This window comes from Protopterus annectens, chromosome 5.part0 (assembly GCF_019279795.1).
Source record: "Protopterus annectens isolate FY-2018-M chromosome 5.part0, PAN1.0, whole genome shotgun sequence".
Classification (NCBI taxonomy): Eukaryota; Metazoa; Chordata; order Ceratodontiformes; family Protopteridae; genus Protopterus; species Protopterus annectens.
Window position 1 is genome coordinate 1,492,426,373 of NC_056735.1, and position 13,967 is coordinate 1,492,440,339.

General features: G+C 35.4%; 1 protein-coding gene across 10 annotated transcripts in view; it reads right to left on the reverse strand.

The window, feature by feature from the left end:
- TENM4 (teneurin transmembrane protein 4) overlaps window positions 1-13,967 on the reverse strand; it is a 4,497,462-nt gene that overhangs the window by 2,566,391 nt on the left and 1,917,104 nt on the right. For all 10 annotated transcript variants that reach the window (XM_044071318.1, XM_044071319.1, XM_044071323.1 and 7 more), the window contains one exon: window positions 7,854-8,123. In XM_044071318.1, the coding sequence (XP_043927253.1) occupies window positions 7,854-8,123 (270 nt within the window). The remainder of the gene's footprint in view (window positions 1-7,853; window positions 8,124-13,967) is intronic.

Genomic DNA, 13,967 nt, shown 5'->3' on the forward strand with positions numbered 1-13,967 from the left:
GCTTCACTCCATCATTAAACCTTAGACCACTACCAGTCCTTTGTGCCCCACTAACAAATCATTACTCTCTGTAACTAAACTTAACAACAACACAGGATACTTCCTGTATTCACACAGCAATAACAGCTAGAGTACCACCCACTTCACATAAGAACACTGCAACCTGAAAGACTTTAAATGCCATCTTAAGCAACACCTGATAGATAATGGTTCTGCACACGCACCTTCCCTTGTTAAACTGGTACTAATACAGCTATATGAATTTGTGCCATAACTCTCTGCTGCACATAATTTAATGTACTATTATCACAACTATACTCTCCTCTGTAATCTTTTCTCCTTTATCTTCCTTGTGCCTCCTCTCCTCTTCCCTTTCTTTGGGTTGCTCTAACTCTTTATCTTATCTTCCTATGGCCTAGATTTTGAACAAGTCTTTATTGTAACAAATATTCTTACGTAAAACCTGACAATCTATGCATACTGATAATATTGCACTGCATATAATAAGGAAAAAATCCACGACACTGCCATTTATTTACATCTAGAATGTACTAAGCGCTTTCACCCATCCTTCTGTGGACTTCATCAGACTCGGATGTAAATAAATGGCTGGTGTGTCTTTTGGCAGTGTTGTGGATTTTTTCCTTATTAGTTAGTGTTTCCTGGTTTTAGAGGTGATTGCACTGCATATACCTCCCTGTGTTAAAAAATGTATTCCTATGCAACCCATGTAACTGCTGTTTTTAATCAAAATGTAAATGATGTAATGGATGTCAATGATTTCTGAATAACGGAACTGTTGTTCATGAATGAAACTGACTGTAAATGATGAAACAATGCAAATAAGATCTATAATGTCTTTATAATGGAGCTTTTCTCTCTGGGCCTCCACTGAAAAAGGACCCTATTCAGTCAGACTTTCCTGGTAAACAAATGCCAGTAAGTAAATACATATATAAATAAGTTCTACTGTATTACTGTATTTAAAAGGCAAAAATATTGGAAGGAAAAAGGAACTTATCACTTTCTATTATTAAAAGAGATGTCCAAAATAAGAAAATGATACAGGTTTCTGTATTTCACTAGATATGTGGAGAGAGAGAGAATTTTATTTTTTTTTTGCTGTTTGCTGTGTAACCTGATTGTGATTTGTTTGACAATTCACAGGAGTTATGTGGAGTTACATGACAGCAGCAAATGGAAAGGGCTTGAAATTGGGGTAGTGGGTGGAGAGGAGGGTGTGGTGACAGGCCTTACCTCTGAGCTGTGAAGACTCACAGATAATATTTAAATACAAGGTTCAGGGGCAGCACCCTTCATAGGGAATGCTAGGCAAAGAAAATTGTTTCTGATGCCATTCAGACAGATTAACGTGCAAAAGAGCTATTCATACTTGTAGCCATCGAACAGCCTTACCAGGTTTGGTTTAAAGAAGAGGAGTAAAAGTACATTATTATATTAATAGATGGGGATTTATTGTATTAATAGATGGGGATTTATTATATTAATAGATGGGGATTTATTATATTAATAGATGGGGATTACCGAATTTCCATCCTCTCTCTCCATACACTAGTACCTCTCTGCTGCTGAGAACAATTCCTGCAGGATCTCAAAACAGTCATTTTGTGTCAGACAGACTGATGTATTATTTTTCTACAATTTTTTTTTTTCCTGTGGACAACATAAAGTACAGTTACATTTTTCTAGAAATAACCTTCCATCCTAAATCTAAAGAGATAAAGTTAAATGACTATACAGTGCACTGCCCTTCCACCTCCCAGCTTTTAAGTGCTCAAGTGCTAAACCATGCATATTATAGGCTTTTTAAACAATATAAAGATTTACAACGGATTATTTGACCATAACAACATTATTTCAGATTTCAGAGGTATAATAAATACTCAAAAGTGAACTACTAGAGGTTGTTACTTTTTTTTGAGAATTCAAAGAAATTCCATTATATTTTTTTGTATAATATAAAATCAGCTTTGTTTTTTTGCTTTCACTCTATGAATTGTACTTATACAATTTTTTTGGAGTGCTTGAAAATGCAATAGACAGAAGCATTATGTTGAGTTTCTTTAATAGACATGTTCAAAACATGACTTATAACAACTGTCTTCCATACTGCTAACCTGTAATTTTTCCAGCTGGTTGCAGTAATGAAGATGAAGCCATTTAGAATGCAAGCTAGGATACTGTATCATCAGTAATCTAACCAACCTGAATGTATTATCATTAGCAAAAAAGGAATTTCCCACTGTTGTCTTTTACACATCTATAATATAATGCGTAAGCACTTGTTTGATCCATGTACGATAATAAGGTTGCTTCCTGTTTAATGGTGAGGTAGAACTATCTGAATCACACAGCCTGCATTTTATGTTAAGTATGGTTATGACATTCACAGGTGCTAGAATAGCAAATATGTCTTCACAGCCACACGAAGACAAGGCAGCTTTATTCATAGTAAGGCTAATTTGTGTATTATGGTACATTTATTTTACGCTTGTTTACCATTTAGATTTTCAAAGGTTGCTACTTCTTCCTGGCTTATCAAAAACACCCTCCATTTCTTAATAAGCTAACTTTTACAAAAAGTCATTACAAAACAATGTAATGTGTGTGTGTGTGTGTGTGTGTGTGTGTGTGTGTGTGTGTGTGTGTGTGTGTGTATGTGTGTGTGTATGTGTGCATACGAGCACGTGTGTGTGTATGTGTGATTATTATATTACCAACATATAATAAAATTCCTAAAATAAATATCTGTGAATCTTTACCATGAAACCATGACATGGAAAGAATAACCTTTCTTTTTTCTGTTTTTCACATATTAATGCAATGCTATCAAGAGGGCAGAAGGATGTTGTTTCACATACCACATGGGTGCCTTATGACGTGCTTGTTCATCAGTGTGTGATTCTAGCTTAAGCTCCTAGGTACTTACTATTGATGAGCCTGGTTCAGTTTCCCAGGAACATTGTCTAGCTGATTGATTTGCTCAGAGTCACACAGTAGGCAAAGGAGGCCGAGGGAATCAAACCCTAGACTACAGGAAGCAGCTCATTAATGGTTCATAGAGTTAATCCTCTGCACAAACTGCTAGACTGTTAATAACCTCTGCTTTTCAGCGGTCTTACAGGGAGTAGAACATTCTCTGAAGTGTTCTTTTCCTCCCTTCCTTACCTGGTCTTCTGATTTTTGCATTCCTTCCTGCAGAGGCAGTCAGTTGCAAAGGGTTTATAGAATGATATCAAAATGTTATGCCTCTAAAAATGTATGCTTTTAGAGAAAGAAACAGCAGAACCTCTACAGTAATAATAAAGTCATCAACAGGTTTGGACAATAAATACAAAGAAATCTCAGACTGTGCTTTCATTGTAGTCCATACAAACCACAGGGAATCTCTTAGTCACTTCACAGAGTTTACATGGAGTCAGACAACCATTAATAAAGATAAGTGTAAATGCTATGGAGGTACTGATTTTTTTTCCCTCCATTTGTTTCTTTTCTCTCAAAGTATCATAGCACGCACACACACACACACACACACACACACACACACACACACACACACACACACACACACACACACACACACACACACACACACACACACAGTGTCAGCACAATCAATACATTTTTGCACCTTTATGTGGAAAATAAAACATTCAACTACATTTTTAAGTCAGCTGATATAATAATTAAGAAGCAGTTTATGAAATAATACCATTTAGAAGATAAAGCAGCTAAACCACCTGAAGACATAACCAACATTGCACATTTTTAGAGGTGCAGTAGAGAGTCGATTGTCCAAATGTCGATTATCACAAATGTCAATTATCCAAACCCAGCCTTCCAACGTTTTTGGGTAAGAAAAATCATAAAGTCTGAATATGTGAACATTACATGTTGTTTGAGCTTGTAGCCTGTTCATGTATGAAAGATATTCTTTATTGTCTAATGAAATCGCCACTGAGCCAAGGTTAAAACTGCCAGTTTATTTTATAAACGTTAAATAAATCACGCTTTTCGTCCTACACAATTGTAGGACTTCTTCAGAAATACAAAAAATACACAGAAATACACCAGTTGAATCCTTTTTATACTTTGCACCAAATTTGTATCTGATAAACGTCACTCTTTTAAAGTGAAACACATTAAAAAGCAACAATGTTGCCGAACACTCATAAAACATTTGTTTAAAAATTATTATTCTAATCCTATTTCTTTATTTCTATAATTATTTAAAACATTATGAAATGAAGCATTATAAGAATTATTGAGTTATTAAATTATTGAAAAGTCCCTCATTGTCAATATGAATCCTGCAGCATCAAATTCAAAACCAAAACGGAATTATAAGTCCATTCACCTTGATACATATTTGATCATATGATTTTAAATTTAATAAACTAAGCAGTGCATATTTATACAATACATGTTAACCTGCTTAAATATGCCATCTGTATTAATAAAACATGTATTTGAAATTATCTAGTGTATGTGTATAAATAGATGAATAAAAAATTAATGAATAAAAAAATGAATCAATAAAAAAATAAAAAAATGAAATTTGTGGAAAATGAAAAGTAAAATAAAATAAAATAAAAAATAATAATACATGAAGAATGAAAAAAGTATCTGCTTCCATATACGTGCTGATTTACACATAGTTCCACAAATCTTTTGTTTTTGGTGTTTATCCCATATACACTTTATATTTTACATGTCACCTTTAAAGCCCGGAAATGGTTAATAAAATTTATAAATTTAAATATATATATATCACTTCTTTTAACCCAAAACATCACCTTTCCAGGCTTTTGAGTTTTAATAAACACATTACAGAACATTTGTCATTCAGGCCTGGGTACATGTATGCATTGAGTTTTATCTGCCATAACAATTCTGCTTTCTCTAATAATAAACTTGTAGGGCCCCCTCTGACATCCTGGTTACATTGAGAAATTATTTTAAATTTGAAATTGTGTTCAGGGAAAGCAATTATATGCCTGGCCAAAGCATTTTCTACTTTTTGTTGATTTATACTTCTTAGATGTTCTGCCACTCTATCTCTGAACCTACAATCAGTTTTTCCTATACAGAAGGATGGATATGCTTGGCAATTTGCCACATATACCACCCCTTTAGTATTACAATTGAATCTACCTTTTGTGACAATTCTATGTCCACTTATGTCTATATTGCTACCTAAGCTCATCAAGTGGCAGTAAGAACAACTCCCACATTGCGTCATTCCTATGTTTTTCAAAAAAGGAGTTTTTTGCCTTTGTAACATTTCTTTAAAACTCCTTCCTTTTCTCCAAATTAGTTTAGGCAATACATTAAATTTAGAACCTAAACTGACATCATCTTTTAATAAAGACCAGTTTTTTGTTATAATCTCCCTTATCTGACCAAAATCTGAAGAGAAATTCATAATACATGCCAGAGTAAAATCTGTGAATGTTAATATTGAATCTGATCTTTGTAGGATCTGGGCATTATTTTGATTTTCTATACTGTTGTTTTGTTGTTGTTGTTGTAAAATCGGCACATATTCTTACATTTCTCAAGCGCCCATCCATTACATCAAAAATGATCTGTATTAAAAGGTCAGTTGGTTCGAGCAGCAAGAATGGTCACTTGAAATTTCAAGAAGAATGTTTGAATTTGAAAGAAATGTTTATGAATAGAGCGTATCCCATTATACTAATAGAAGAAATAATACAAGAAGTCACATCCAAGAGAACACGTGTTTTTTATGTGCCGATTTTACAACAACAACAAAATAACAGTATAGAAAATCAAAATAATGCCCAGATCCTACAAAGATCAGATTCAATTTTAACATTCACAGATTTTACTCTGGCATGTATTATGAATTTCTCTTCAGATTTTGGTCAGATAAGGGAGATTATAACAAAAAACTGGTCTTTATTAAAAGATGATGTCAGTTTAGTTTCTAAATTTAATGTATTTCCTAAACTAATTTGGAGAAAAGAAAGGGGTTGGGAGGGTGGCCTAATGGTTAAGGTTTTTGCCTTACAAACACAAGGTGCAGGGTTTGAGTTTCACAAGGGATAATTGGCTAGGCTTAAAATGGCTCACAAGGGCAGTTAGCTTAGTACCAATCTATGAACCTATGAACAAAGGCAAAAAACTCCTTTTTTGAAAAACATAGGAATGACGCAATGTGGGAGTTGTTCTTACTGCCACTTGATGAGCTTAGGTAGCAATATAGACATAAATGGACATAGAATTGTCACAAAAGGTAGATTCAATTGTAATACTAAAGGGGTGGTATACGTTGCAAATTGCTAAGCATGTCCATCCTTCTATATAGGAAAAACTGATCGTAGGCTCAGAGATAGAGTGGCAGAACACCTAAGAAGTATAAATCAACAAAAAGTAGAAAATGCTTTGGCCAGGCATATAATTGCTTTCCCTGAACACAATTTCAAATTTAAAATAATTTCTCAATGTAACCAGGATGTCAGAGGGAGCCCTACAAGTTTATTATTAGAGAAAGTAGAATTGTTATGGCAGATAAAACTCAATGCATACATGTACCCAGGCCTGAATGACAAATGTTCTATAATGTGTTTATTAAAACTCAAAAGCCTGGAAAGGTGATGTTTTGGGTTAAAAAAGTGATATATATATTAAAATTTATAAATTTTATTTACCATTTCCGGGCTTTAAAGGTGACATGTAAAATATAAAGTGTATATGGGATAAACACCAAAAACAAAAGATTTGTGGAACTATGTGTAAAGCAGCACGTATATGGAAGCAGACACTTTTATTCAATCTTTCATTCTTCATGTATTATTATTTTTTATTTTATTTTATTTTACTTTTCATTTTCCACAAATTTCATTTTATTTTATTATTCATTCATTTTTTATTCATCTATTTATACACATACATTAGATAATTTCAAATACATGTTTTATTAATACAAATGGCATATTTAAGCAGGTTAACATGTATAAATATGCACTGCTTAGGTTATTAAATTTAAAATCATATGATCAAATATGTATCAAGGTGAACGGATTCCATTTTGGTTTTGAATTTGATGCTACAGGATTCATATTGACAATGAGGGATTTTTCAATGATTTAATAACTCAATAATTCTTATAATGCTTCATTTCATAATGTTTTAAATAATAATAGAAATAAAGAAATAGGATTAGAATAATAATATTTAAACAATCAAATGTTTTATGAGTGTTGGGCAACATTGTTGCTTTTTAATGTGTTTCACTTTAAAAGAGTGACGTTTGTCAGATACAAATTTGGCGCGAAAACTGGTGTATTTCTGTGTATTTTTTGTATTTCTAAAGAAGTCCTACAATTGAGTAGGACGAAAAGCATGATTTATTTAACGTTTATAAAATAAACTGGCAGTTTTAACCTTGGCTCAGTGGTGATTTCACTAGTTTGTATTTCGTGTTTTAGTGGAGTTAAATATTCTTTATTGTCCACTGGAATCATTGAATGGTTGAAAAACATGTAGAAAAAAAACATGATTTTTGCAGTTTTTTATCCAGTTCAATGTATGCTAGACTATCCAAACAGTTTGATTATCTGAACTACCCTAGGCCCCAATTAGTTTGGATAATCGACTTTCTACTGTATAGTAAAGTAAAACAATCAACCTCTTTGCTCAAAATATCAATGAAACAATGGAAACTGATATCCATGTTCAGAACCCCAACTTTAACAATGCGTCTAAAACAATTACAGTTCTTACTAGGAGGGTTATCCATTTAATTATAATAGCTAAAACTGCAACAGTAAAGTGATTCAAGTAAGTGCTGTTGTATCTGCACTCACCATTTTCTGTGTTTTCATGTTCTGTATCAGTGAGAGTGAGGTTGGAATTTGCTCGGCTGGACAAGCAGGAACTTCGCCCTGATTTACTACTTCGTCCCCAAAGTCTTACAACATGCTCTGGGGACAGACTCCCTTCAGCTTCTGTGTCAGCCTCTGAACCAGCACTAATAGAATATCCACGGTGAGACAGTCCCACATCAGGTCGGAATGTGGAACCGTGCTGAGGCAGTGCTTCACTCATTCCAAGCTCTCGTAAGGAGAAGTTTGTTCCTAGAAAAGAAAGGAGCTGCATATAACAAATGACCATCTTAAACACTCGAGAAACTGCAATAACTATTTGTGGAAGTTGCAGCATTTACCACTTTATATCGTACACCCTTAGTAAAATACATAGGGAAAATAAAACAAATTCTTAGCTTTCACAAGTAGATGATGTAAAATATATCTGCTATGACAATTTAAGGAAACAGAAGAGCTCTGATTCAGTAGTCTGAGCTGGTGAAATAAAAAACACTCTACACAAACTGCCTTTTTTTTTACTATCAAGAAACAGAGCTCCAAGTTCATCAAAAAATGCTTTTCCTTGCCTTTCCTATTTTACAAATGTAAAAATTCAGCTCTCTTTCTATACAAATATACATACCTACATATACCTCACACACACACACACACACACACACACACACACACACACACACACACACACACACACACACACACACACACACGCGTGTGCGCGCACACACAAACACACACACACACACACACACACACACACACACACACACACACACACACACACACACACAAACACACACATATCACATGTGGACAAACACCACATGACACACACACATTAGTGTGTGTGTCTATGTGTATTTGCTTATATAATTATGTTTACCTATACAAGCACAATCAATAGTAATATATCTACATGTCTGTCTGCGTGCATGTGTGTGTATTTGTGTATACATATGCAGGACTGGCCTTTAGTCAAATGATGCCCTAGGCAAAAGGTCTCCCTAACACCACCTTGTGCCACCATCCTGGTCTACCTGCAACATTCAAATTACTGGAAAAGTACTCGTGCTGGAGCGGCACCCTAGGCGGCCACCTGGTTGGTCTATGCCTAAGGCTGGCTATGTGTGTATGTGTCTATATACATTTATAATGAATAGTTGCTGGTGAGTTTGATTGAAACACAAATCATTAAACAAACTAATCGCCATTAAAAAAAATCATCGATAAAAGTAATCACAAATGTAAACCATTAGGTAATATTTGCAATTTCCACAAGAAAAATGAAAAAATGACTTTTACATGGGGGCTTTGCCTCCATACTCCCTGACAGTGGGGCTCTGCCCCTCACCCCTGAAAATTAAATATACTAACTCCATTACTGTACAAACTCAAGGAAAAGTGAAAAGCCCTGGAATTATGTAATGCTTGATCTAATAAACGTCAGCTATCACATAATGTGACCAACTATACTGCTGATGAAAAACACCAGCATTTCAGCATGTGATGAAATATGTGCAGCAATAAATCACATAACATTCGTAGATATATATGGGTTCAGTTTATTTGATCGATACCTCACTTGATTAGTAAAAAAAAAAAAAAAAAGAAATCCTGTGGTTCATTTCACGCAAAACTCATTGCATTGAAACAATATTTTATCAAAGCACATTTCACTGAAAAGTGTGTAATGGTACAGAAAATTACTGATGGTGTGGTTTTGGAGAATGGGTGTTACAATGCAAGTTAGTGTTGATGATCACCATACTAATATTCTCTTGAAGCTTATGTATGTGGGCCAGCAATGATTCAGTGTGTCAGGTCCATTTATTTTTGTCTACATTTGTGTGACTATAGAGTTAATATTTTTATGTTAGGGAGAGCTAGAGGGCAAGCTTTTGGAGGTATATTTAAGGTATATGAATGAAATGTTGTTTGATGAAACGTAGTTTTAACAAAAAGAGTTTGTAGGTTCGACAAAATGAGTTTTAAATAAAATGAACCACGTTTTTTTTTTTTTTGTCGATCAAGTGAGCTGCTGATGAAGTGAAATAGAATCATGTATGTGTGTGTGTGTGTGTGTGTGTGTGTGTGTGTGTGTGTGTATGTGCGCACGTGTGTGTGTGTCTGTGTGTGTGTGTATGTATATATATATATATATATATATATATATATATATATATATATATACATACATATTTATATATATATATATATGTACACTGAAAAAGGTCAAGTGTGGTGGTTTGAGGTGAGGGCACAACTGCCAAGCAGTAACCCTGCCGCAGTATGGTTCATGATAAAGACAAAGGAGTTGATGTAATACATGGAGCACTGCCATGGGATGAAAGTAATAAGGTATAAATTAGCATAAAAGGGAGAAATATCAATATAGGGAGTGCAGGCAGAGAAAAGATCTCTGGAAAGTCCTTAAAGGAGGAATGTGGAAGGAAATGGAGGAAGGAATGTGTGGGGGGGATCCCAAACGGAAAGGAAAAAGTAATGTGGCTTCAGAGTAGTGAAAGATAGACTTACAGCAAAGGGAAAGCATACAGAAAATGGAAAATGAAGAAACAGAGGAGAAAGGAATATGATAAAGTAAGCACAAGGACAACCAAGGAGGTCAAAAGAGCCAAATCTGAAAAGGAAAAAAACCTGTCCAGAGGCATAAAAGGAGAAGAACATCTACTTCTGGTACATTGGGAGGAAATATGAATAAGGACAGAAGTAAACAAGTAAAAAACTAAGGGAAAGAAGAACAAGGGCATGGAGGAAAGAGAACAGATACAAGTCCTACATGAATACTTTTTATCTATTTACATAAAGAAGAAGGAGAACAAGAAACTGGCGTGAGAAGTTAAATGCAGCAACTAACTAAACTGTCAGGCTGGGCATTCCCCAGATATGGTGCCTCTCAAACTAAAGCTGAGAATCAAAAAAGAAAAAAAAAACTCTTGTTCTTCCACTGTGTCACTCTGCTATCTTGCTCTAAAATTACACCATTCATTCATCTTAATAGTTGCAGAACTTGGACTGTTTAAAAGAATGAAGAGAATGCCGAATTTTAATTTGCACAGATTGCCAGCAATGTGCTGTTAATACTCCACTTCCTCATTGCCAGTCAGATTACACCCGCTAACAATTTGCGCCAGTGGCAGCCATCTACTGTGCCCCACCCTAGTTATGGTTTAGGTTGTAATGAAGGAGGAACTGGACAGATTTGGTACTTCACAATGGGAAGGTACAGAAGAAGTTTGTGAAATTAATAGAGGAAAACGTTAAGTCAACAGATACACTATCATTTCTTATCTTCAGAATTGGCCAGGTTGCCGATTGACCTTCTTCTGGAATTGTACAGGGGGTCTCTGCTGCAGACATTAACACCTACTTATTCATTTTATGCTTATTTTTCCAGATAGTTCGACTGGGTGGGTAACCCATTTTCAGCAGAAGCCCAGGGGTAAAATCCCCACAGGTTACAAAGCATACATAATATAACAAAGTACAAACATATTTTTTGACAAGGAAAGCAAACTCCATAAGTTACAGAGAATACAAAATGTAAGAAAATACAAACATATGTTGAGACAATCAACATTAACTCTTTTGGTTAATAACAACTATAAATGTGTTAAAAAACATCATACTGTAAGAGAAACATCACTACACTTGTGAACAAAGAATGCTATAATATTTAAAGAGCCATAGTTAGGCAACAGCATTAGTGGTTAATAGTAGGGATAAAAGATACAAGTGGAAACTTAAGTCAAGATTTGTTATTGGGATTACTCAGGAAGGATTAAGAAGAGACAGTGTTCAGCCAGGATTTAGACAAGAGCAGAGTCGGGAGTTAGGTAGGTGGGACTTGAGGAGTATTTTAAATTGTTGGTGGTTAACGGTGGTTAGTAAAGATTGGGCGGGTCAGATTCCATGTCCTTGAGATGTGATTGGAGTAGAGGGAATCTGCACAGAAGTTGTTAGCCTTATTGACTTGTAACAGAAACCTGTCAGAAGATCTGAGTTGCCTTGTATTGGATTGGAGTTTAAGTAGGTTTTGTAGAGCTGGACATTTTTCAGGTTGATATATTATGTTGTGGGCTATTGTAAGATGAGTGAACGTAAGGAGGTTGGGTAATTCCAGCCAGTTTAGTTGTTGTAAAGTATTACAGTGCTGTGATCTGTATGGCGAGTTATTAGCAAATCTAAATTTTGTTATAGCATATGTCTAGGTTAGCTAGATCGGTTTTCTTCAGTTTGGTGAAGATGGCAGAGGCATAGAAGAGGGGAGACAGTAAATGAGTCCTGGAAATAGACTGTAAAGTGAAGTCAGTGAGATATGGTTTAGATCTGTAAAGGGAGCCGAGTTTCATGTGCACTTTCTTTATGACAGTTGACAGATGCTTTTCAAATTTCATGTTATTATCAACTGTGGCGCCCAGCAGCTTGCTGTGTGGTACTGGTTCGATCTTGATATTATTAGATGAATAGATTTGGAAGGGTGATTGGTGGTCAGAGGGCTTATTATTTGAGAAGATCATTAATTTTGTTTTACTGGGATTCTGGATTAGTTGAAAGGTGTGTTAAGCCTAAGGACTGGAAGTATGTTATACGCTATGCACTTTCATCAGAAGGTGCTGATAATTAGAAAAGGCTGGTCAATTTTAGGGGCAAGAGATCAATCAGGCAGTGGACACAAAAAGAAAAAAATCTGCGTATGAACCTTACTGAATTTTAAGATGGAGTGACAATGAAAGTGAATAATGGGAACATGAATTATGTCATTTACCTGGACATTAATTAAGCTGAAGTTACATCTCTGATAGTAGGCTATTAGGAGAATTGTGTGGGTAGCTGTGGATAACAAAATGGTCAGATAAGTGGATATGTGTCTCAAGTGGGAGAATGGAAGCTAATAGTGAGGGGTGGTCTTTCTGGAAAGGACTGAGAGTAGTATTGTCACAATGATCTATTTGTATGCCTGTCCTTTTTGATGTGTTTGCACATGATATAACACTGCATACTAAAAGACTGGCTTTTTTTTTTTACTGTACTTGTATATGGACAGCAGTGTCTGACAGGGAAGTCAGGTTAACTAGGAAGTTAAAAAATCTCATGGGACATTCTGAAAGGTAGAAGCTAAGATTCAAAAACTATCCCCACTGACAAATCTCTTTTTACAGTTACTTCCTATAACAATACTATCTTAGAAGTCGTCCCTAGTACCAAACTGCTAGGTGTCATCATTGATGACAAACTTACCTTTGACCTTCACATCCACAGCAATATAAAAAAAAACATCAAAAGCTAGGTGCCCTATATCGACATAACTATTTCCTCAGTCTTACTGCCAAAAAGGCCCTTGCCTTATCCTTCCTACTTCCAACTCTGTTTCCATTCCCATCCTCACCAACCTACAATCTTCCCTAAAAAGTAAGCTTGATTCCTGTTACAATAAAATTGCCAAATTGGCTACAAACTCTAAATATTCTACCCACCACTGCTCCTCATTGCATCAGCTAAATTGGCTAGAATCCCACCACCATCTTACTTACCTTCAACTAACCACAGCCGACAAAATAATCTACCAACCTAAACGTTGCCCTTCCATCTCATCTATACTGACCATGCACCAGCCCAATCGCCACTTCAGGTCAGAAAACAAAATGTTGCTGTCTATAGAGAAACCCCAAACTGTCAGCTGGTCAAATGCTGTACTCCTATGCTGTCTTTAAGTTATGGAATAATCTTCCTCCTTCACTCAGATCAACCAGTAAGTCTGCTTCTTTTAAAAAATCCGTAAAATTACATTTAGTCTCTAATTGGCTATGCTCCTGTACCTCACAAAAAATCCCAGCACCTAATTTCCCACTATAGACCCTCTCTCTGTTTCAATTCGCAAAACTTTCCCACTCTTTTCTCTGTACCTTCTTACACTTTCTCGCTCCTGCTTTTTCATCCTAATACATTCTGTTCACCTGCTTTACACCCTCAACTCTACACCCCTCTGCTTTGAATCCTACGCACTCACATGTATATACCATTTTCCCTTTCAACTCACATAGACTGGAAAGTTCCTTTCCGTTTCTAAGCTGACTT